This window comes from Chiroxiphia lanceolata, chromosome 10, assembly GCF_009829145.1.
Source record: "Chiroxiphia lanceolata isolate bChiLan1 chromosome 10, bChiLan1.pri, whole genome shotgun sequence".
In the NCBI taxonomy this organism is placed as follows: Eukaryota; Metazoa; Chordata; class Aves; order Passeriformes; family Pipridae; genus Chiroxiphia; species Chiroxiphia lanceolata.
Window position 1 is genome coordinate 25969288 of NC_045646.1, and position 26328 is coordinate 25995615.

At 41.4% G+C, this 26328-nt stretch overlaps 1 protein-coding gene across 5 annotated transcripts in view; it reads right to left on the reverse strand.

Moving 5' to 3' along the window:
• LOC116791870 (glypican-5-like) overlaps window positions 1-26328 on the reverse strand; it is a 434010-nt gene that overhangs the window by 129847 nt on the left and 277835 nt on the right. For all 5 annotated transcript variants that reach the window (XM_032698296.1, XM_032698294.1, XM_032698295.1 and 2 more), the window contains one exon: window positions 23678-23798. In XM_032698296.1, coding sequence (XP_032554187.1) covers window positions 23678-23798 — 121 coding nt within the window. The remainder of the gene's footprint in view (window positions 1-23677; window positions 23799-26328) is intronic.

The following is a 26328-nucleotide window of genomic DNA, read 5'->3' on the forward strand; positions in this document are numbered from 1 at the left end:
CTTGCCACAACCATTTATTACCACCATCTTCCCTGTACATTATCCATGCTGACAGATGCCCTTCGGTTTCAGTTTGTTCAGGTATAGACAGTGCAGAAGAACCTCAGTGTGTCCTTTTAAATATATATTCTATTGCTAAATGTATGTTGTGTACACAGAATAGCCATTGTACAGTGCTCTATTTGTACCATTTTAAAAAAAAACCTTTAAATGCTGATTAACTTATTAAGAGAAAACTGAGATGGGGAAATATCTTGAATTGGAGGCAAATTTGCCTAATGCTCAGAGGACATTATTCTCTCAATAATCTGTATTTCAAAGTAAATTTTCGTAAAAAGAAACATTGTAAAACAACGGGAATATGAAATACTAAAAGACACTAAACAATTCCCCTCCCTCAAATAGTCCAGGGGATATCACAGTGTACTGTGAATTAGAAAGCTGTAATTAGTCTAATCCCCAGTTTGCAAGGAAAGTAGCTTAGAATTTTACAAGGTCAGAAATTCTGGCAAAGAAAAGGTGATTTCTGTGAAACATATGTCCTCTCATCTTCCCAGTCCACTGTTCCTCATCCATCACAATGTCCACTATTGCTTTCTAACCCAGAAATAAAGGCAGCTGCCTTTCCAATGAACCTATTATCCCTCTACTTCAGTTGCATTTCCAACAATGGATCTAATGATACCCCTGTGAAAAATGATGATCCTTAATTCTCTATTTACTCTGGACTTTTTTGCTTATATTTTTTTGTCCAACTTATCTTTCAAAAGCCTCCAGTTATGCTGAAGGGATATGTATTTGATGAGCTCTTGATAAATTTTAGAAAAAATTCCATTTAGCCTGAGCAGAGACACTCAAACTCTCATGAAACCTGGTTTCACTTTCAGTATGTCTCAGGATGCAGCCTTACAAACCTCTGTTGCTTTGTTGCTATAATATCCTGCCCATGAACACTAGAAGTCTTGTCCCCAGCATCCCAGATGAAGAAAGGAAGTTATACTTCCATTGCATCCATGTTGTGTTCCTTGCTCCCAGGAGAGCTGAGGATGCCACTGGTTTATACTCACTCCACATTCAGCCGAATGCAAACATGGTGGGAGATCCTGAGTTGTGGCATGAAGGAGTCCTGCAGTCAATCCCCAGCTGCTGCTCATGTCTGACAGCTGCTGCTCTGACCAACCAGCAGGACAATCTGGGCATCTCCAGCTCTCCCTCTGGGCAACAGTAGGTCTTCCACGACCACTCGCCCCAATAACGTCCCAGGAAGGGACTGTTTGTTACCGAATAGGAAATCCTGTGAAGGAGAGACATGTCCTTGGGAACACCACAGGTTTGTCTCCAAGATGGAAATTAAAACACAGTTCTCATTTGTCTTCTGTGTCCACTCTGAAAACTCTGCCACATAATCCTCCTTACAGAGTCTGCTTTGCTTACATTTAACAGTACTTACCACTTGACAGCACAAACTTCGAAGTGTGAAACTGCTTCAACTGAGGCTTTGTATTTCCTTTTCCTCCCTTTTCCTACCAGTTTATAGACCTTCCATACAATAGATTTGAAAGTAATTTATATACCCCAATGTAGGACATGTGTCTGTCTTGAGAAATAAACAGTAGGAAGAGGGAGTTCTTGAGTCAGGCCACCCTCACCCTTCTCTCACAGAACACAGTGCTGGAGGAAAACACTATTTCTGTGACTTTTGTCCTCTCTGTGGGACATGGACAGAGACTTCAGGCCCTTTACACACACAGACTCCTTCCACTTCCACATGGGAATGGGAGCTGGCAGTCAATAATCTGTGCAAAGCTCGGCACTGTGTGATAAATAAAACAATAGCTATCAAAAAAAAAGGAAGGAACCCCCATTTGTAACAGAACTATATAATTCTCTCAAGTATTTCCTTTTCCTAGAACAAACAATTAATATATTCTGTGAAGCAGGTTTAATTATAAAGCTTCAATACCAATGCATCCTGAAAAGACCTGTTTCACTGGTAAGTGCCAAATGATCCCCAAAAATGTGACGTAAGCTAAAAATCTTGGAAGGACCAAACACATGCACCCAGGTAACATAATGTTCCCATTGCTCCCTTGGTGATTCCTGCTGCTGGATTACTGCTAGGTATCGAAATATGATGAGGAAACTTGTTTTCACTAGATTTCTAAGAGGGCTGTAGGTGCAAACACAATGGAGAGTTCCTACGTGCATTCCAACCCGGGCGTGTTCAGCAACGTGAACTCCTGAAACTTTGGCAGTTCATTCATCAAAATTTAGAACTTTTCCTCCACTTGAATAGGTTTTTTAGTTCTTTATTTTCTTCTTTTTTTTTCTTTTATGGGTAACCTTTTGCCTTCTTTTGTGAGGCAGTTTTCTATCCCTGTTTCATTTGCTCTTCTCTGACTCTTTACCTTTGCCATTAATCTGCAATAGGCAAACTTGTCAAATGTCAGCAACACCCAAAATGTAATTACAGCAGGCTTGAATTTTCTTCTTTCTTCTGCTCAAATATGTGGCTCTGACTTTCAGCATGACTGAAAACAACTCTTTGCTAAAGAAATGTAATTCTAAACCCAAAGGAGTTCAAACTATCAGCATTTGGTTTGGAGCTTTAGCATCTACATGTCCTAAGCCTCTATTTTAGTACCGAGAGGGATGTTGAAAAAAAATTGTACAAGAAAATCAGAGCATGCTTTTCGTGAATTCTGAATTTTTCAATACATCGTGTTAAGAAGGAACATGTCATATATGTCATATACATACAGCTTCCAATGAAATTGTGATTACAATGGATATCTTGGTGTCTCTTATTAGTTATGTAAGAAGGAGGCACTTTTTGAGCTGTTTTTTAGAACTAGAATTGTTCTCATTCCCTGATCTTATTCCTAATTTAGCCCTGAGCACAGTTCTGTTAGTTATTTTACTGATTTCATGGATATCTGCCAGACTCCTATGTTAAGGACACCTCAGAAAGCAAGCAGTGACTCACTTCAAATGGTGACAGAGACTCCCCAGAGCCCATCACAGCTTCCCAGCTCTGGATGTGGATATGCCCCATCACCAAACCCCAAGCACAGCTTCCCTGCAGTCCCCTCTAATTTGGAGCCAGCCTGCAATGAGGACTGGAAGGTCAGCGAACCAAATGGAAAGAGCTGTGTCTTTGGACAACTGCAGCACTGGCTTTACTCACCACGGGCTCTCTCTGGCTCTGTGCAGTGACAAACAAAACCCCCATGGAGAGAATAGGTTTCTATTTTCAAATCAGTGTTTAGGAGGATGGTTATCCAAATAACAGATACATGAACTTACTGAAACAATCATCTTTTGACTGGCAAAACGCTCAGGAATGCTTGGTTAGACTTTGAAGGTTGCTTCAGACACCTTTCCCTTCTTATCTTGGCCTTCAAAACCGTTGCAACTCAGGGCAGCATAAATCGCCCCAAGAGTTAAAGGCTACAATAACTGCTTCTTGAGCAGAAGCTCACAGCTGCAGTATCCCAAATGTAACTCAGGGGATTTCTGTTGGGCTATTTGGTGGGAATTTTTTCCCCTGTCTGAACACCTCAGCTTTTGGGAACTGTACGTACATGGGATTAGCTTTATGAAGCACATTTGCAGTGTGTATAGTAATAATTTGGCACTGATAATTATGGCCACGCTGTTGGTCTATATGGAAGACTAGTTATGTTTTTGAGAGTTTTCTAACAAAGCTCTCTTGCATATGAAGCATTAGAGGCTCTGTTGCATCTGAAACATTAATAATTTAGAGTCATTCAGTCCGAAAAACACAAAACGTGACTGACAAATGTATGTGTATGTGTCAAATGTTATAATTGATGGTCTAGTGATGTGTTCAATAAAATGAACAATCCACAGCAAAGCATGGAAACTTAAAGATGACATCCAGGTGAGAGTTCCTCCTGAGCTGTTAATTTAGATTTTCTGGAAGCACTGGGAATGTGCATTTCTCAGCACAGTAAGGCCTTTCTGAAATTCCATTAACTTTCAGCATGCAGCCATTACCACACAAAGGTCCAAGATCACATATTATCCTGCTGTATACTACGCAAGGAACTCAAATTCTGCTCTGAAAAATAAAGAAATAACTTTTTTTCTTTCAATGAAGCTCTTAATTCTTATTCATTATTATGTTAGCTATGCAAATACAAAACCAGCACATAAATCTCCTATGTTTTGGGTTGCAGATCAATTTACAGTCAACTAGAAGAGACAGCAGAAAGCAGTGGTTAGAAAGGATAAGCACAGGAACATAGAGTTTAATTATTTGACAGTAAGTTTAACTGTTCTCACTCTCTAGCCTGGAAAATAGGAAAGTTTATCTACAGTTTTATTCACCAAACTGCTGAGTGTGACAGGGAAAGCAAAACTGAATACACAGGCACAAAAGGAATGAGACGTTCTGTGGGAAGAAGAATTTTGCCTGATTACCTCTGGCTTTGGGATTGTGGCTGGCTAATCTCACCTGCAATGAAGCATGAGACCTGACCGAAGCTATTCTCACAGCTGAGCAACGGGGAGTCCTCCTTCTCACTCCTTCCCCTTAATGTGGACTCTGGGATTTAAAACACAGCCCCACCCGGCAGTCTTTCTGTCAGCAGGGAACTGAGCAGGGTCTCACTCTCCAAACACACACCTCCTGGAACTTGCATGGTCTCAATTACTATTTTTTTTTTAAAGCTTAAACAGTGGTTTAAATGACTGGCAGGTTCAGAAGTTTCTGGGAGGGCGAGCTGAGCTATGTCCCGACCTGTTCCCTCCCTGACAGCTGAGTGTGCCGACCCACCCTGTCCTCGAAAGCCAGGGCCATGGAGCGCACAAACTGTAGTCTGTGCTGCTCTCAGGCTTCACCCAAGCCTTACAAAGCATGTCAAAGAGTGAAAGGAAGTTCCCCAACGCTCTGCTTCAGTCTGGGCATCCGCTGCAAAGATTTCTGTGGCCTACACCCTGGCTTCTAAAAACTCTCAAGCTTCTGGTACATGGAAATGCCGTGGGAGCAGCATTTTGACCAGTGAACTTTCCCTTTTATTTCTGTTGCAATCATTTCCCCTCTTTCTAGGTTTTTCAATTGTTATTAAAAGAATACAAAGAACTTGCAACTATAAAAGATTATCTGTTTTCTAAAAGCAACAGCAATTCCACGTTTTTGGCAATGTTGAGAGGAAAAAAAAACCCCAAACCAACCCAATCACCCAACCCTTTAGCCTGAAAGCCACTCATTTGCCTAAAGATATACCATTACAGAGGAGAGATAGAAGGGAACCTTCCCATTCAGAGAAAATAATGAGCTGCAAGATGCCTCTATTTAAAGATAGCACAGGAAATTAGCCAAATAATTCTCATTTTTGGAGAGGAACCAGTTCAAGGGATGCTGCACAGACACAAATTTAAATAGTACGATCGTACTGCACAATGGATATTGAATAGGGCAGGCCAACAGATAATAGCAGGGAATTAACGGGTAGCCTCCGCACTTTTTTAATTAAAAGAATCCAGAACAATAAGTGTGTCTAAAAAACTCCCAAGAGTCCTGAAAGAGAGAGATCTCAAGGACAGAAAATCCTTTTCAGATCTGCACCCTTGTAAAGGTCATACTTTGCAAGGGTAAATTTTAAGTCACAAAAGCATTTAGAAACTCGGCATCTCAAAACACCCAACAACATAAATTCTGGCTTTTAGATTGAAATACCACTACCCTCTATCAAAATGTCATAAGGCCAGTTATGCTGGGTCTTTACAGTGGGATGTGCAGAGCACTTGTGGTGTGTCTATTTAATGAAACAGTACACACAAAGACACATCCAGTCCTCAGTGGCTGCTTTGGAGGAGATGGGGGGAGTTGCTCTGTGCAAAGGGCAGCTTTGAGCCAAGACCTCCTGTCTGCCACAGCCATGTACGTCTCCTACAGATGTAGGTTCAGACAACCTTGGCAAACTAAGATTGGGAGGTCATGTTTTAATCTAAAACTCAAAACGGACAGTTTTGACCACTGCCTTAGTCTGGACCTACAATAATATCCTGACAACCCTGAGCAAGTCCATCGGACGCAGTGAAGACTTTTGTCTCCAAAAAGTGACACTCAGTGAACTTAGAAATCCCCAAGAGAGGATGTTGTCTTGCCTAGAATTTGAAATAAAAATTATTACAAACTACATGTGAAGACGAGCAGAGGGAGGGTGAAAGGGACAACATGCCCTCAAAGGAGCCAGTACCAAACGTCGAAGTGCAGCAGGCCTGGAGGAGTCATGATGGGAGACACTGCTGCCCAAGAGTGAACCCTCTGGGTGGGAACTAAGTATAGCAGATGCCAGAAAAAGGTACTTCACGGAGAGTCATCAACTTGTCTTCTTTCAGAGACAAAGGAAGACAAAACCACGCCAAGGTGACAGCCACACGTAACTACATCTACTGGCAAAGTTTTCAGTGGCACATGAGCATCCGACTGATCAACCAGCTTGGGATTCTGCTGTTTCCAACTTGTAATGCTCAAAATTATATGTATTCACATACATACATACACACATGCGAACTAAGTAAATTGCAGCTGACAGCTTTCCAAAAGTTACCAAAGTCCACATATGATGGAAGCCTGTTCAAGCTGTTGTAGAAACTTCATCTGATTTCTGTCACATCTAAAACTTTGTATAAGGCCAAAGTAAGGAACAGAACCCTAAAATCACAGACTGAACTCCCACCAAGCCCTGTGGATTTACAGGTACTAAAGAGTATTTTGGGGTGAGTGAGGGACTGGTAGGAAAAAGACGAAATTATTCCTCAGTATCATGTTTCCAGGCCTCATGTTGCTATTTTCTGTTTAATCCTGGACTAGAAAGTGAAAATACAGTGTCTTTGAATTCTCAGGATTTTGTGTTCTTTAAGAAATCAATGCCATCTTTCTCTTCAGGAGTGAGATTAACTGGCTTTCTCCCACCTCCCTTATGGGGCTTACAAAATGGGAGAAGAAATTGGACTGATTTAACTGCAGCAATATAACTGTCACATACTTGTAGCTGTGACTGTAAAGGGTTTAATCTGAATCCAAGGCAGAGGCCAGGGACTAACCTCCCATTTGCTGCTCTTCCCTCTGATAGACCCCGAGGTTTCAGCTTGCCTAAACTTTTATTATTGACCACTTTGAATGGCTGATACAACCAGAACAGAGGGATGCTGAGAAACAGCTTACGGGATGATGCTCATCATGAGATTGACCTCATTTCTGGGGTTTGGAATTACCACATCCCAAAACTGCATCCTCCACAAACTGCACTTTCATCCCACTTGAATCTTCCCTGGAGAAGCATGTCCACACACTCGCCCACACCCCCACAGGCATATGGCCTGCTTCACACATGCTTCAGGGTGGGGCTTCTGCTCCACCCTGCTCCTGTCACCCACTTACCACAGGCAAAATTAAATGTTTCATTTACAGCAGGGATTGAGAAGGAAGCGACAGGGGAAAAAATGAGAGTAGGAGAGAGCTGGTGCTTTATCCCATCTTCTACAGTCTGTCCACAGCCATTTTTACTCCACAGCTAGACTGTGCTGGGGACTTTCTCTGGGACCCAGACCATAATGTTAATAGATACCAGACCAGACTTGCTCTTTTTTAGACCGCTTCCCAATCCGCCATAAAAAAGGTGGCTAAAATCTTCCCTAGGATGCAATCAATCTCCTCAGGCATTCTCCACAGACCAAGATTTCCTCGGACTTGAGGCTCCAGCAAGTGATCTTGTTCTCTCTCTGTGTACCAGCCAGAGGAAACTAATGCATTTGATCACATGATCTCTCTGCAATTGCCACCAGTCTAACAGCAGCTGCACAGCTATTGCACATATTAACTCCTGCTCACCAGTTTAACTCCAACCTGACAGTTCATATCAAGCTGTTTTAGCTCAACCCAGATTACAGCCATTCAAGTTTTTCCCTGCCTGAACTGATTAAAAAAAAAAAAAAAGAAGGCATCCACAAACAAAACTGAGCTGGCTTAACCAAAACTGCACAAGGTCACAGCTGAAACTCTGCGTGGGGCAATGCCCAGGTAGAACATGATGCCCTGCATCCTTTGCCCCTGTTTACATGCTCAGGCATTTCTTCCAAGAATCTTTTTCTCAGGAATCAAGCTGCCATATGCTAACATGTCAGTGTAGTCCAAAACATCTTGAAATAGGAGGAATGGGCAAGGGGAGAAACTTCCTGCACGGACAAAACCGGCTGTGGAAATGTAGTCGAACTTGATCTCTTTGAAACGCTGTTGGAGGAACAGGTTGATAAGCAGACAGGCAGGACAGCTTTGTCTCCCTCAAAGAACAAAGATTTCACAGCATTTACTAGAATGTTGCACAGAGCTACTTTTTGCCTCCTTATTAACTACCTGCTATCTAATAGTGCACCTTAACATGCAAAATAAGGCACTTTCTTACTGTCTTTGGCCCTGCCTGTCACAGGTTTTACATTACACCTCTAGCTTCTCTTCTTTAGTTTTAAATGTCATCATTTCTCCTTCATTCTCCTTAGTATTTTTCTTTTCTTACTTTTGCTACCTTTGAAATTGTAAAGCACTTTTCCTTTGCCAGTGAACTGAGACACGTTATGACCAGCTAATCACATTTCCTGAATTGGCACTCATGACTTTCTGGCTTTTACCATTACACTTAGGAGCTAACCAGAAACTAATTATTTCAAAAAGAAATTATTTCCGTTTTCAAAATAATGCAATAAATTTAGTTTTGCTTGACTGTCTCAGAATTAAGTAGCAATTTATTATATTTTGTTTGGATTATTAGTTAATATATCATATTACCAACACAAAAAGTATTCTACATGTCTGGTGACTGGTGTGCAATTTGTAGTCTATCAAGTGCTTGAAAGTGATTAGCAAAGCTAGATGAAAAACAAATCTCAAGAAGTATTTTAACCAATAACTGAAATAATCTTTATAATGAGAAAGTATAATATCGCTTCATATGGTTCATAAACACTCTAAATGAAGTCCAAAATAGAACTTTAATACTCAAAGTGATTAATTTTACACACCTCAGTTAGAGCCTCTGTATTGTGCTGCATGACTCAGAATTACCCTTGAGACTAGAACTTCATGCAACACAGCTCTTTAACATTAAACTTTTATTCCAGTGGCTGGCACAAATGGTCAGCTTCATCCAGGGGTTCAAAGCGCCTGCAGCTTGTGCAGCCCCTGGCCCCCTCCCCTCTCTTTATGACTTCATCCAGCCCCAATTACAAGGCCTAAGGGAGACAAATCTCAAGCTTTCCATTTGTCCTTCAGAAATCCATTTAATATTATTAGATTCTCTTATTTCAAATGCCACATCAAATATGGTTCAGCGTCACTTTACTGCAGTGAAGCACAAGTCATATTTCATTATATTATCCAATAATGGCATTGTTTGTCTGTCAGTTCACTCCCATGAACATGCCATTTTGAAAAACTCTGCTGTGAGAGGCTCCTCTTACAGGTAGTGAAAGCAAACAAGACTAAGCCCTGAAATGAGCCTGAGCACTTTCTGATTCTTTTTGCAAGGCTAATTATATGTATCTGGACATATGGCAGCTTTCAAAACACTACATGCTTCCTATCAGCAGGCTACATTCTAGTTATTTGCTTCTAGCTATTAAAAGCTGTATTCAGATTTGACTATCACTTGAATTAGTTAATAGACGTACTTTCATAACTGTGCAAAAATCCTCACTGCATAGAAAAAAATATCTTCTATATCAGAATTATTAATAAATTAGAACTAGACACCCTCTTTTCTGAATGTTGGAAACAACAGAAGGTGAACACTGGTTACTTTTTTTTACAGTTACACGCATTAAAAGCATGTAGAGGCCAACATAAATTCATGTTCAGATGTGACTGAACTGTGTAAGACTGAGGACGTGGTTGCTTTAAAACAATTCAAGCCTGCTACCCCTGTCTCTTTGGGGGTGCCTGGGTGTGCTGTAGTGTGCACACCACCACATAGACACCTGTGCAGGGACACACCCGGCACTAAAGCATCACTAAAGCCAAGACTTCTTCACATGAAGCGACACAGAATGGCAGAGCGGTCTGTGTGTTCAAGTGCCCTGCTGAACCAGAGCTTCTGGTGAGGAGAAAACTGAGGGGGCTAACTGAGAATGGACTGGCAAAGATTACTGTGAGCCTTGCTAGAAGACCCTCCGTAGATTCCCTTTATTGTTAATGGAGAACGGTGCTGGAGTAAAAGCCTCCCTGTCGAGATTCTGACTTACCCTCTCAGAGAGAGTCTGCTTCTCCAACGATTACACAGAGTTTAACCTCAGGAGGTTACATCAGGCACTGCATCTCTCTTATTTTTGAGCATGGCCTTCACTCATGCATCCATAGAATTGTAATTACACACAGTGTGAATAGCCAGTGGAATTATTTACGTTAGAAACACAAGTAAAGACTGATTCTGGGCTTGAGCACAGTTATACACGGATATATCTTGTTTGCTTTCCTGAACCAGTATTACCCTTTGTAAACACTCACCAATGTTTCTACTTTAACTTCTTGTGAGCTCTCAGTTGCTGTAAGAGGCAGAGAACCCAGTTTTGGCCTTGCAACACGGCAGGTATCCTCTGCACTTGTTTGTGAGAGCCTCATGCCTGCTGACTACTGGCAACTCTCAAATCTTTGGGGTGGGGGGAAGCACTTGTATGAGATCTATGTGACAACAGATTCTCCAAAGGATGACTTCCCTCCACAGTGAACCTGGTGTTCTGCACAGCTCAAAAGTCAGCCTGAGGAAACAGTGAGGAACATGTGCAATTTCTACATGTGAAGTGGCACTGCCTTATTCACTGCCTCTCATTTCTCACTCTGCTATCAGTGTTCAAGGCAACACCAAGGCTACCCCTTTCTGAAGGGAATCGGTGCTCTCCTGGGTGACTGTTCTGCATAATGACAAGTTCATCCCATGACATCTGGGACTGGGAATACTCAGCCCCAAATAGACCCACTCCCACATAGCTGCACTGAGGCACAGGCTCATTTCAGATGCATGAAAAAGGCAAGTGAAATGAATGTATTATCTCATTTAAAATGCATACAGTACCAGGAAGCAGGATAGATTGTAGGTGTCACTAAACAGTGCATAGTTAATAAATCATATTTGCAATGCAAGACACTTCAGCCAGCCAAAGCCTGAGGTGGTTAGGGCCTAGAAACAGAAGGCGTGAATGTTTTCAGGACTACAGAGCTCAAATCTTTAAGTGGCATTTTCTGTCATGAAATCACAATTAAAGGTGTAAGTCCCATCTGTGCCCAGGAGTTGGATTCGTTTGCAAACGCAGTAGAGCTGAGGCTCACGGACTCTTACAGACACCTCACTGCTCTTCAAAAGCACAGTAATGAGCAAATGATTCCTCACTGTAATACCCCAGGGCTCTCCCCAGCATCATGTGCACAGTAAATTTTCTCCCAGCCAGTCAGTGTATGCAAATTCTGTGCTCTGTAAAGGAAGTGGCTGATGCTTAACCAGTGCTCTCCATTTATTTATGTTCACCTCACTGGTGGTAATCCCCGCAGGCTGGAGTCACAACAGGAATCTGCTTTGTGCAAGATATGGAGACATAGTGTTTGCTTTGGTTGTCGTTTCCTTTGAATGTTTTCCTATAGGAAGCAGGAACTTTCAGGTATCCCACTATCAAGATATTATATAACTGCTCCTGCTTTATACACTAAACATATTTCAGTGTATAAAGTGCCTATTCTGCATCCAAGATCTATTGTCCTTGAATTCACGCTGGACCTTGAGAACACAATAAACAGGAAGAAGTAAGGCATTTAAGACTAGTATACTTATTTCCATAAAGATAAGCAAGCAAACAAACACAAAGCAGAGGGGCACCAGAGAAGAGATGGAATCTCCCTCACTGGAATTATACAGGACCTGGTTTTACAGGGCCCTGGATAACCTAATCTAAGGCCCTGCTTTAAACAGAAGGTTGAGCCGAATTGTCTCCAGATTGTCCCTTATAACCTCAAATTATCTATTACTCTCTGGTAATTTTTTTACTCTACTAAATGCCGGTAGAAGATGATAGAAGAATCAGAATTAGAACATACGCCTCTAAAAATAGTCTTATTCCTAATGTATTTTGAAAAAATCTTTAATCTCAATTGACTATTACTTATGACAGCCATTAGCATTAGTGCTCTGTGGGGCTCTCTGCATTTTGTCATTTAAGCACCATGTAAACCAGCACATACAATGCTGGCTTGGACCTGGACTTCTAGAGAAGGCTGAGGAAGGTCAGAACTCAACTGTGTCTGAGTTTGCATCTCAGACACAAATGCATAGTGTTTCCCTATCATTATCTCTTCCAGTGTTTTACCTCCTGCCTGAGGGATGTCATTGGGTATCACCTCTCAAGTATCATCCTGGAAAGGCACAGTGGGGAGAGTCTGGTTCATACTGTACTTCAGAAAAGCCTTGGTTGTCAGCCTGTGCTGAGCTGACACCACATCACTTGCCATGTCGCAGCTGGGGCTGCTTATCATGGCGTTATTCTTGGAGCTGTCCTGTGCAGTTGGACTTTGATGGTCATTGTAGGTCTCTTCCAACTCAGAATACTCTGTGATTCTGTGACTAGTCACTGTGTAAGAGCACACACCACTTGGGCAGACAGAGCTTCCATGCCCTTTGAGTTCTTGCAGGGCCAGGAAAACCTGTTACTTCAGGAAGCCCCCACTTTTCCTTTGTGGATGGCAGGACACCCCAGCTTCTCGGGAAGCTCAAGTCTTGCTAATCCTGCTGTCCTGCAGCTGTGAGAACAGCCATTGAATGAGTATTTCCACAAACACCAAGGGCTCATCTGCCAGACGCTGCGCTGCCTGCTCCAAGCACTGCCCAATGCTCAGGTCTGGGCCATGGCTATTTGCTTTCAGGTGCTGCATACCCATAAGCAACTCCTGCTCCTGTTGGGGACAGTCCATGTAGATCAAGTGTCAGAATGACAGGCTTGTAGGACATCACCATTTGAAAGTGAATTTTAACCTTCCTTAAAGATGAAGTCCCTGTGTGGTTCCCTGACACGCAGTTCATCTTTGGCTTTGGTGTGGAGTTTGGTTCCTTACTGCATGCTGGTGCATTCAACCAGCAACTGATACAATTTTACTTGATTGTTACCATCCCTAACAACCCAGATAGAACAATGTTTATGGGAAACTATGCCCTATGCCATTCCTATCACCGAAAAAATTCCTTTCCATTCCTTGCTATGTTTTCCTCTTAAGCCCACATACTGCCCCCATACCTGCACCAGTCTGAATTGAGTTAGGAGCCAACTGCACAGACTGTCTGCAATACAATGAAATCAGCTATTACACTCAGTTCATGGTGCCTTTAAATAATACAACTAACTTAATTATTGTAAAATCGACTTAAACAAGGCTGATTTTCAGAAACGAAACATTTCAATATGGGTAAGAAAGGCTAGTATAAAGGTAAGGAAATTAAAGACTAGCTATATACTCATAAAAGTAACAGACAGTGAAAATTAGAGTGCTGTAGGGTTTGTAAAATTCCTAATAAACTTTTCATGTTAGCTGAACTCATGTTCTTTGCAAGTCGCCTAGTCTTGATACGAAAGTAAGAAGATAAAAATTAAGAAACAAACGGTTACAAATAAAAGTGATTCTCCCTACTAGATGGTTCTCTTGCAGTTTGTGTCAGCAAGCAGGCAGGTAAGACAGCTTTCGGTATCTGATGGGAAGTTCATCATGGGAATTCTGATAAGAGACATGAATGTACAGGATCAAGCTTTTGTAATGGAGAAAACAGACCATCAGTCACATAGAATTAATGCTACTCATGGAGAAGCGTTTCCTGGAGAAGCGGGAATAGCTGCACTTGAAAGAAGGGAGAGATGTCTTGGTGTCAGGATGGCAGAAGCCTCCCAGGCCTGCTTGTGGAGCAGAGGGCAGGAGGGCACCTTCCTACACTGAGAGAGCCTGGCCAGCCACCCTGCTCAGCCCCCAGAACACTGAGATGCACCATTCTTTGGGAAACACGCTGAAAGCAAGGCCAAGGAGGTCTGTGGTCATTCCAGAACCACATCAAGCTTTTGACAGAAGAGCAGTAGCGGCAATCAAGGATAGCGTCAAAGTGGCGTTTGTGTGATTTTACCAATTAGGTTGGTACCTACACCAACCTACACCTACATAAATCTTGCTTATTTGATTCCAACTCAGCAGAAGAACTCACAAGGAGATAAGGAAAATAAGAGTCTGATATCCTAGGATCTCTTTGCGGTTTGGTGAACTACTCTCAGCATGGCTCAGGGATGTGTGAGATGTAATACACTTGAACCTTTACAGGTAGTATGTACAACACCAAAACAGTCTTAAGACAGTGTCACAAGCCAAACAGGTCTATTGGAAGACCAAATTTCTTTAAATGGACAAATAATGCTATTTCACAGTAGTGGTTCTGCCTGAAAGAAGAGGATTGTTTCCTTACTCTTTCCTATTCACTAATTCCTTGTCAGTGTTTCCCTAAGTGGAAGAGAAAAGCTATTCCTGACATGGCCTATCTCCAATATTCAGACTTGCTTTCTAAACTCCACACTGTTTAGACATTGATAGAAGAGTAGTATAGATTAAGTATTTCTCTGCTGCTTGCTTGTGGGGCTGTTTTCCTCTTTAGAGACTATACAGCGAAACTAAAAAGTTCAGACAACCTTACCTCACACCTACCATTAGCTTTTTATTTTGCTCTCCCAGAAGTACAAGACTGACCACACAAATACATGGCACCAAACTGACTCAGAGGTTTTAGCTTCTCTGCACACTGCAGTTACACTGAGGAGATACACTCAAAGGCAGCTTGCCTTGGCAGACCAGTATGAACCATAGGAACCATCTCACACTAAGCTGTCACAAAGGAACTGGTAAAGCAGCCCAACCCTGAGGGCTGCAGGTGCTGTCGATGGCCTGGCTGCTCTGCTGGGCTGTGCAGGGAGCATGAACAGGAACTGGCGCTGGAACCGGGCAGGTACATCAGGCCTCTAGGTAAGGGAAACCTTTCAGTGGGACACCTGATGTGGAGCTTTTGCAGTCCAGGACTGTTTCATCAACTTGTGCTACAACACGACCCAAATTGCTGCTGGAACCAAGCTGTTTGCTTTAGCTGGGAAGTGGCTGAATACCTCAGCAGCATTAATCCACTTGTCACCAGCAGTACAGCTCCACTTGAGCTTTAAAGACTAAGTCTGGGATTTAGGTAGCCTTTAGTTTTATTCACTAACATTGTTTTTTCTGTCTCCTCCCTTCAGTAGTGGAATAGAAAGAGAGGAAAATGACCCTTTTCTTGCCTTTGGCCAATGATCAATCAATTGTGTGAAGACCTTTACTCTACCCTAAAGAAAACAATGATCAGCCCATAAACCTCTGCTTTCCTTTTCTATTATGCTAAATTTACCACCTCCAAAAATAACCACATTATTGTACCTCAGGAATTAGATCAAAAGTAAATACTATAATCACACTTCTAATGATAATTACTTAAACACCATATATGACTTGCAATTACTAGAGTGATCAGAAAAAGTTCATGGGTTAAAAGAAGAAAAGATACATTTACATAAAAGAGAATTTATAATTTCAGTTTGACAACCTTAATTTAAAGATTACTGCTTTCTGTCTGTAAAAAACTCAATTACCATCCAAACAGATAGGCTAATGAAGGGCCATTGCTTGTCAAGGACAGTAACAATTTCTAAAAGTTGCTGGAAAATAAGACAGCACATGTTTTGGTTAGCACTCTACACCACAATGAGAGCAGTTATCAGAATGATGCATTGCTCCTGAGGTGGAGAGAAACTACAGTATTTCCATTAGTGGTGGCAAAGTTTCCCTTTTGCTGCCTCCATGCCCTGGGTAGCAATCCCACACTCCCACGCCTGACCAGCTCTCCACAGATATCCTCCAGTACCTCATGCTCCTGGCCTTGGGTGCTCACACCAACCCTTGTATTCCTCTTCCACTGGCCAGGCCAAAGCAAATCCCTCCACAGCCTAACCCTCTCCTCACCTGCAGCCATTTATTACACCAGAGGATCCAAAACACTTTTCAGCTCAGCTGTGAGTGTCAGCTCAGGTTTTACTCATCAGCTGCAACCAGAACTGGGCACTCAAGCCAAAGGACAGATGCCACACTGATTTTTTTTTTTGTTTTTAAATAAGGCTCTTCTTTTCAAACTATGTTTTCCTGTGTGTGAAATCCTTTGGCTCAGTTCTGGATTGAAACAGTAGCTCCCCCACCGACGCGCCCGACTTGGCATAAGTCGCTATTGTGACTCAATATGTGATTTCCATTTATTAAGACTACTTTTTGAGCAAAACAAAACACATACGATGTCCCATCTGGGCAAATAATTTTTGAGAAGGCTTGCAAGACAAATAGCACAGCATACTCTGAGCCACAACATGTGAATAATAAAAGACGATTTTAGCATTATATATTTGCTAGCATATAATAAGATATGCTGGATTTACACTGAGATTTAGATTTGTCTTATTTTAAAATGCTAAATTCTACTTTAGTGGAGCCAGTATTTCACATGATTACTGTTTCTATTGAAATTGTGATGCTGGGTTTAGTACTAAAAGGTAATTTCTCAATTCTAATTAAAATTATTTAATTCTATCTAAACTTACCATGTTTAACAAAACCAAACAAATAACCTGCAGACCTCAGGCCAGCCAAGTACACTGATTTCAGGCAGGGATGATATATACCTCAATTAGCAATAAATTACAACATTAACATATGCTCTCCATAAAACAATGTTCCAGAGATGATGTTTCAGTGGGGCTGGACTAGAAAGGGCTTTCTTATTCTGATTCATAGAACAACTTCCAGGTTTGACAGGGGTTTTAATGCCACAGCTGAACCAAGGCTAGAGCTTCCAAACTCCTTTTTTAAACATAAGGGCATTTGAGAGAAGAAATCTACTGCACATAGCCCAGTGAGTGGAGCTGCCCAGCCCTGAGCGAGGAGATCCACATCTCCAGATGAAGAGCTCAGCGACGGAATTACTGTTGGCTGCTCTGCTTTTCCATCCTCCACTCAAGGTGTTCAGACAGAGGGAATCTGAGGGAGTTCTTCCTTCATGGTCACTCCCATGTATTTCCCAACAGGAGCCCAGCTGAGCTGTCCACAGCCCTAAGCCTGTCCCTGCTCCTTCCCCTGCAAGCTCCTTACTCCAGCAGCCCCACCTGTGATCGCTAAATCAGAAGCAGGGAAGGGGCACAAACTACTGATAACAAACCAATAGCAGTTTGCAGAAACCTAAGACCAGAATAGGATTTTGACCAACTTCAGATACCCCAACCTGCTATTTGAATTTATTTCTTGTGAATTCTCCTCCTCCTAATGGAAGCTGTGACAGATAAATGCTCCTAAGCAATCAGCAGCTACAGCCTGTTTAACTGCCTGAGAGCTACAGCCTGTATTGAGAGAAGCATTTCCCAGTGATTTTGATTTTATCTCCTAATACAGAGCAGATGCATTTTAATTGACAAGTCAATATGAAAATACGCTACAAAAGCAAACACAATGGACCCAAAGATGACAAGAGAGCTACACTGCTACTAGATCTTTGGTTCTTCTTCCCAGGCTGGCAGCATTTATTTATCTTTTCTTGCTTTGATCACAGATATGAGGAAATCTGATGTCTCCAAAACTTTTATACAACGTGCATTACATGTATGTGTGTGTATATATATATATGGATAAGCAATAGAAAACCATACAGGAGGCCACACAGAGTAAGATTATGCTCAGTCCTTGAGTAAATTGGATTGTTTCAAGCAGTGGGATAAATTGTTTCATTGCATATGGATTATGAAAAAGATCATAATTTATATCGGAGCTGAGCACCTGTATATGGGAGCAAAGACATGTCTGACTTAGCAGGGGAGAAGAAAAACAGCCCATGAGTCTCAAAAGGACAAACATTTTGGAAAATAAAACAGGATGAGAAATAAACTCTGTAACTGATGAAGTAATCTGAAATGACAGTTTATGTGACTATAGGGGTGAACAATCTTTATACAGCAGAGCAGGAAATAATAATTAAAAAAAAAAAACAACAACAAAAAGTTCATTTGTTCTTTCCTGGCATTATAAGACTTTAAATGTAATTGTTTCAGGTTTCATTAATTCTATCTTTATTTTCCCGAAGTATATGCGTTTCTTGCTGCTATTCATTAATCAGCCTACAATCATGGTGTTAATTCAATTATTACTGTTGTTTGCATTGGGAAATGAAGGTGGTGAGGGCTGTTACTGCCTTCATAGTGATGCGAATTCAAAAAGGACCATCACAGTTGCAGAAGTGTTTGCTTCAAGGAAAATCTCCCTCGCACTTGAGCTGCAGACAAGCTGAAGCAAGATCAATCTTTAAGGCTTCTCTGATCCAGACTATTCAAAACCTGCACTAAAGAACCAACAGTCTCTGTGGTGTTAGGGCCCACCTTCACCATCTGAGCAGTGATGTGGGTCCTACATTCCTTGTGAAAGATAAAACCAGTGTCAGGGTTAGCAGGACAGCACCTTCAGCAGGGTATGTTGGTGTGCCCTGGGCTGTACAGGGGACACAGCCCCTTCCCCTGGGCACCTTCAGCAGGGTGTGATGGTGTGCCCTGGGCTATGCAGGGGACACATCCCTTCCCCTGGGCACCTTCAGCAGGGTGTGATGGTGTGCCCTGGGCTGTGCAGGGGACACAGCCCTTCCCCTTCTGGAGGTCTGTACACAGTTTGCCTGCAGTGAATCCAGAGAGCCCCGGAAGTGTCCTACCCGCGCACAGACTGTCAGCACCCGGCACACACTGCACAGCCAGGACCAGGGTTTGATCCCTTCCCTGAGCCATCTTCTATTAACCTGTGCATCCACATTACACTAATGCCTGAAATTACAGACAGGCTGTGTGATTAGCCACTGAAGAGAGAATGAGTATCTTTGGGACTTTCTGATTCTTGCTTCACCTTTCCAGAAGTGATATGGAGCACCCTAAATCCTGAAGAAATGTCCAGTCTCTATGTGCTTTGGATAGAAAAAAAGGGACCTGTTTTTGAAATCCAGACATACGGCTGTGCTGGGAAAGGTGCTCTGTTTTGTAAGAGTGACAAGTGGGGGTAAGCAATGTTACTTCTAACCCTTTTGGGGCTGCTTAAATCCCAGGGACTAGAACTAATGTAGCAACAGTCTCAGATGACTACCTTTCCTTCCATGTTTTCATTGGATGAAATGAAGAACAGAAAATTTTGAATGTTTGTCCAAGTCAGCTGTGACTTTGGATGAAAATCAAACCAACTTGTCTCCACTTAAATCTCAAATAAAAACTCTATATTGTAATAAATTTCATAGATGTCTAAAAAACCCACACTTTCAAATTAAGTAGTACTTAAATTATTTATTGTATTATTCTCTGTTGTCTAATCCAACTAAATTCACATTTGAGATTAAATTATGGCTGGCTCATATTATTGGTATGAAACATCTCAGTGCTGTTGCTTTGAACCTGCAGTACACATCCTCTGTGTACAAATCTGCAAGGAATTAAGTAAGTTACATGCATTTCTCAGTTCAGTTGGCAGATCCATGAGACTTTGGTGGGGAAAAAAAATAAAATATGTGAATCCAGATCCAGCAAGATTTGCTTTGATATTTCTCTCATTTTATGGACTAGGCTAACTGCACTGTTTTCTTGAACTACAGCCATGCCTTAAGCATTCATCTCTGACAACAGCAAAACACACTGATTCACAAAATCTGTCTAGATTAGATTTAGGCTGACAAAAGACAAATACATTAAACTTGTATAATACTTATTATATCACAATCCTTTGAGCAGATCGATGCATCCCTGCTAATAAAGTTACAGTCACCGCTTTTCCACTTTTCCCAGCATTCTCATTTCTTTTCAGTGTAATTGATCCTTTAGGATTTTTAAGCTTGGCCTCAGAACCACTTGTGTTTGAACTCTGGAGAGCATTATCCTGAAGAAAACCATTAAAACATATTTAAATGCGATTATGTGGCAAGAAGCAGTACTCAAAAAAGGTGCAACGGGGGATTATGTGTTTATTATCAGCTGCGGTTCACATCTGCCCTATTCACTGAAAAGAGAGAGCAGAAGACATTTCTAACTGCTACTTTTCCAAAATCAACCTGGGACTTCACTGGATCTGTTTTTGCATTACTGAAAGTTACTGTAAATTGTAGCTTGGTAATTCTAGTGATATGTGGATCAGGAGCTTCAATAAACCCTTCAACTACCTTATCTGCCAGGGATGCAAATAACAGTAATTGCTGAATAATATTTCCTAAATTTCACTTTACTTTTGACTTTGCCAAGGGGTTATAAAATAGCCTGCTATTTGAATAATCATTTTTTTTTAAAAAGACAATAACTATGTGGTGAGGATTTAAGCCCTAGATGAAAAAAAAGAGGAGCTGCTATAATCTCCAATAAACTGGCACGTCAGCCTAAGTGACAGGCAGAAATGGAAGATGCCTTGCATACAGATTAATTGTAATGTGCTGGAGCTGGGATGCACCAACTAGGACAGTAACACAAGAGTGTTGTCCATGTCCATGGGATTTAGGGTAATTGAAGTTATCTGCCTTTTACATTGGTGGGCAAGTCATAATACAGAACTAACAAAGAAAGGGTTGCTGTACACCAAAGACTGTCAGGTTTGGATTTCAATGAGTGAATACTTTGCTCCTTCTGCATGGCCAGTGACAAGCCAGCCCTGCTCACAGTGGCCAGAGTCCCCTGTTATCTCCAGCCCCTCTGGCCCTGCTGCTCTGCGCCACTGTGTCCGCAATCAGCACTGCTAGCATGGGGGAAGGAGGCTGCAGCTCTGGCTGTGAGGGATAGGGAAGAGCTGGGGTCCAGCAGTGGAAGAAGAAGGTGGAAGAGGATCTATCAAAGACAGCAGCAATTAGATTTGCTCCAGAAATTGTTAAGAATGGCTGAGCTATCATCTTTAAAAAAAAATGAATCCTGCGGGTTTGAACGTTGACAGCACTCCACAGCCTCAACAAACTGATCTAGCAGCAGGTTGTTCCCATTTTCAAAACACGTACCTTTGCAAAACACACATCGAGAGAGAAAGAGAGAGAGAGAGAGAGAGAGAGAGAAAGAGAGAGAGAGAGAGAGAGAGAGAGAGAGAGAGTGAAAGCCAACAGGCTCCCTGAGGGATAGATGCAGCACGACTGGAGCTCATTTTGTTGAGACAGAAATGTTAATCCTTTAAAAATCTCAGCACACCTTTCTCTTATCCAAGAACATGCTTTCTTCTGGGTAGTTTAGAAATAATACTTAAGAGATAGAAGACTACTGGGGCCTAGACACACCAAATCACCTATGATGCGCATTGCTTTGTTCCTTGTTCTCCAGGCTTCCCATCTCTCTGGGATTGGTTCTGTGTATACAGTGTGCAAGTACTGCTTAAAATGGTGTCGCAAGTGTGAAGCACTTGAGAAGACATAAAGATAACATTTTATCATTGTTCAAATTCCACCTTGCACATTGCCTCAAAAAAAATACTTTGAAGAAAAAATCAATTTGCCCATAAAATAAGTAATGGGATTCTGTATAACTCTACAGACTACACACACTATCGATGACACTTTAAACTCCTGATTTAATCAGCTTTTCAGTGTCAGTTTTTATTTGTATAATAATATCACAACTGAAATGAAAATTCAAGAAGCAGAAAACAGCTACACATTTGATGTCACATGTGAAAGCCTTAGATATTTAGCCAGTTCTTTGATGCTTTGATCTCTAAAGAAATCTTACTAAAATTACGATCAAAGGAATTTATATTATTGCATGTACTTAAGAACAAACCATCTTAGGGCAATAATCAGTATTCTGTTTAATCCATCACCCTTGGAATCCATTATTGCTAAGCACCTCAATCTGATGGGAGTTATATTTACTTAAGGATGATATTCTCCTGAAACAGAGTTAGAAGTATCAGGAAGCAACACTTCCAACTTACAAAAAGAGCCAAGAAATGGATTTTATTCTTCTGGCTAAAAAGTGCTCTTTGAAGCCGTTTCTTAAATGTACATAACTTAGGAAAATTGGTATGCAGATCATTATGAGCCAATGCAGAGTTTTATTTTTCTACAGCAAAGAAATAATTTCCAATACACAGCTACTTTTAATTTAATCTATTTCTAACTATTTCCTACTGTCAGTGTTTATAGAAGACTATTACACAGATGGATATATCTAATATTAATAAAGTAAATTAACACTCTACTTTATAACATGCAAAGGCAGATAAATAATGAATTATCCTTTTCATCAATCTGACCACATAATGCCTATTTCACTGTAATATTAAGTACCACACCAGACTGGTAGTTGTAATCCCCCATGGTGAGTTAAATCAGTTTAATACAAAGAATTCCTAAACAGCAGCCTACAGAACAGGAAAAGAACATGAGAGCCAAGCAAGATATAACAAAAACATTAATTACTGGTTAGATTATGGATTTACTGATGATTTATTGATGAGAAGTAAAGGAGAGTTGTACTTTTGCAGGAGCAAGTAAGAGATGAAACCATGACTCCCAGTCACAGCCACAGTCTTCAAAACCTCCCACATCCTGACTAAGCAATTCCTCCTCCTCCTGTTTCACCTGCACAGATTATTTTTCTTCCTGCACACCCCACTCACAAAGGTGGACTTTAATTTTGCAGTGGTTTCCTACTATTTATATCCCCATGCTCCATCACTCTTTAACGGTGAAAGATTACGAGCAGACTAATGTGCAAACACCTCTGCCTGCGAATGCACTGCTGTAAGCATTCTTCCAAGCTGACAAGAAAACATGCCTGCTCTAAATGAAAATCAATCTCTGTTAAATCTGTTAGCTCCAGCTCATTTGGGCTGGCACTGCTGTAAGAGCTCACAAAGAGGTGTGCTGAAGCAGGAGTATCACACATTCAGCTTTGAAAGATGGTAGATGCACCAGGAAAGCAAGTGCATCTGAGAGATTCAAATAGATGACAGAGGCAGACGTGGGTTAATCACGTTTCTGACAAACCCACTAGTAGGTTATCTTTCCTTTGGGCTGAGGGAAAGGCCTGTCAAAGAAATGCTTTCAAAGGCACAAGGTTAATTCATGCTGGAGCACCTTCTGTCCTGACTTCAGCATTCTGTACAGTCGGCTGTCACGCCCTTATAGATTCATTTTGGTTTTGTTCTCTTTTCATCTACACCACTGGAAAGCAGGAAGCTGCACAAACAAGGAGATGGCCCTCCAACTCAGGAATATCACACGATTCCTAAAGGCACCCACATGACCTGTCCGTAGCCACAATTCATGTGAACCATGGGGCACAGGAGTTCCTCTGTGCCCCTGCCACTGTGGACTCCAGGATTAACTCCAGTTAATCAATACCTACAGAGCAACTCCCAGAGAAATAATTCTGCCTCATAACCCAGGTGCGACAACAGAATCTTCTGCTGCCTTTAGTACAAGTCCACTCCATGGCTATTTCAGACCTAGGATCCTGGGAAACATAAATGATGAGCTGTACCATGTAGTAATTTTACCTTCAGCTGTGTGATAAAATGCTTTTATCTTGGAAAATTACTTACTTGATTAAAGTGCTGAAGTTTGTCAATTAAATTACTGATGAGCGGGTCCAATCCTCTGACTTTCAGTTCTGGATTATTAATTTGTGCCTTCAGTCCATTGGAAACAACTCTGCTGGTATAACTGTAAAACAGAAAAAAAATAAAACATCAGTAACTGGAATCATGTCCATTGGAATCAAAAATCTTATTAAACAGGGCTTACAAAAAACAAATATTTTGTAAATGGGAATAAAAATTTGTAATAAAATATTTATGTTTTTAAATATTCCAGCCAGAATAAAAGTCATAGTTTCTTGCAGTATCATTCATCACTTCAAACAATTCAAGTCATGAACCAACAGAAATTTCATAAGCCACACAGAAGTTCATTTCATTTTATTCATAACCAACATTCTCAAGTTCTTCCATGCAACTGATATTTTCCAAAAATTCTTTCATTATTGCAGAAACTTGGGGAATTTTGGTCAGAAATTCAACATTTTGAGAAGAAGGAAAAACCTAGTGAAACAGCAGTCTCACTTCAAAAACATTCATACTCAAAGCGTGAGATTGGACTCCTCTTGCCGGGCCAGTCGTTTATCACCAAACTGTCTGGAGACACTGCAAAGCAGCACCTGTTGCTCTACCAGAGCTCCTCCCTGTGCCTTGTCTGCATCAGAACTCAATAGCCAGGACCCACACACAGGAATTGTCTTTAACCAAGTCCTGCTTTACCTGAAGAATAGCAGCTGTTGTCTAACCCACTCCTGTCACCCACAACTGTTGACTGAACAGTTTCTGCCAGTCTTTTCTGGAACACACCACAGGGTATTCTCAAAACCTAATTGGGACAGGGCTCCACCCATGTACTCTCATGGGGAAAATTCCAGGGTTGTGCACATTTGGTCTCTACTTCTCTACATGCCTGTACACAGTCTTTATGACTGAGACTCTAAAAGTCACATTTCAGTTGAGGAGGTAAATTCATCAGCACATGTTTGCTGAATCCAGTGCTTCCTGGAAGTATCCAAATTCCTGCATGTCAGCTTCAGTGTTTATCTGTTTGTGTATGACTTGGGTTCAACCCCCCCTCACAAGACTGCAAGTCCCAGAGAGCTACAGCGCAACCTTCTTCTGGCAAGTCATGCTTTGAAGGGCTGTATGAACCACTGAGTTCAGCACCTATTTGTCACAAAGTGGATCAGGGATGTCTGCATGACCAGTTACGGATCAGAAAGTGACTGTTCCCAAACCAAACTCTCCCAGACTCGCACACTCGCATGGGAGGATCCCAAGTTGGCATCTCTATAAGTGAGGTAGTAATTGGCTCTGCTCCTTTGGACTGAAATGTTGAGAGAAACAGCATGCTACATATTTCTCATTGATCAGACCTACACACTTTGATATCCCAGATATTCTCCTATCAGTGAAACCTTCACTGTAAACCAATAGGTACTGAAGCTGAGGACAGCACTTCAAAATGGAAAAAAATGCCCAAATTCTATTAGAGAAAGGCAATAGAAAGAGTTGGGGGGAGAGCTAGCTCTCTGAATATATTTGTCCTATCTTAATTTCATTTAGGATGAACAACAAATCTATGCAAACTGCTGGGAAAGCACACTGTAGTACCCTGCTGTTAAAAGCGTGACTTAGGAACAGAAAGAACTGAGAATGGCCCACTTTCTTCAACAAATGTCACTTCTCAGGGGAAAAAAAAAAAATAAAAAAAAATAAAAAAAAAATTGTTTAGAACAAAGAATTGACAAAAAAAAAATCATGTTTTGCCCTAATAGCCAGATAGTTTTTAAAGGACAAACATTCAGGAAAACTTTTTTGAGTGAGTTTGTATTTTTTTGTCCATTGAGTCTTTTAAAGGTAATGTTCTAATTTTTCTTGCTGTGTAACTGATCTGGAAGTATAAACTTTCATGATGCAATGGCATGCCCAAAATAATGGCTGAGTTCAGATCTTAAAAGCAGACTCAGAGAGCTGGACTGATGTCCCCAGGAAGAACCCAGCTAAAGTATTATTTTCAAGTCAAGAGTGGTATGGATCACATCAATCCACATCAATTCATTTGGATGATATAACAACACTGCTGTGTCTCACTCACATTTAGCTTTAGCTTTATTCACAAATCCTACTATTTGCTGAATGCTCAACACAGTTCACCATGTGAAATCACATGATCACATGCTGTAGAAGTACAGGGACACTTGACACAGCTTCCTGAGATCACCTGCAATACAGCAGAATTTCAATCTAATGGGCCAGCTCCTGGCCTCCACCAGTCTGTTTGGTGACTCCCTGTGTGTGTTGCTTTGTCTGATCAGAAACTCATCAACAGTAGCAAAAGGAAGGGTTTTCCTTTTCACTACTCGACAGCTCTCAGTTCAACCGCTGGTTAGAGCGATTGGAATTGCTCTAGAGGCTTATGTCACTATAGTCCAGGATAAAGAATGCAAAATTGTTTCCCCTCTGGGTTAGCTGGGGTGTTTTTTGACAAATGCTATTGGTTTTTTTCCCTGTGAATCACAACCCTCCATGAAATGCCTCTAAGCAGTGTTTCAAACCTACAGCACTGCACAGAGTTTGCATAAAGACCCATCGGTTCAGCATTAATGCCAGAGTCCTCACAGGGACCCAAAATGGGGAAAGTCCATCTCAGCCAA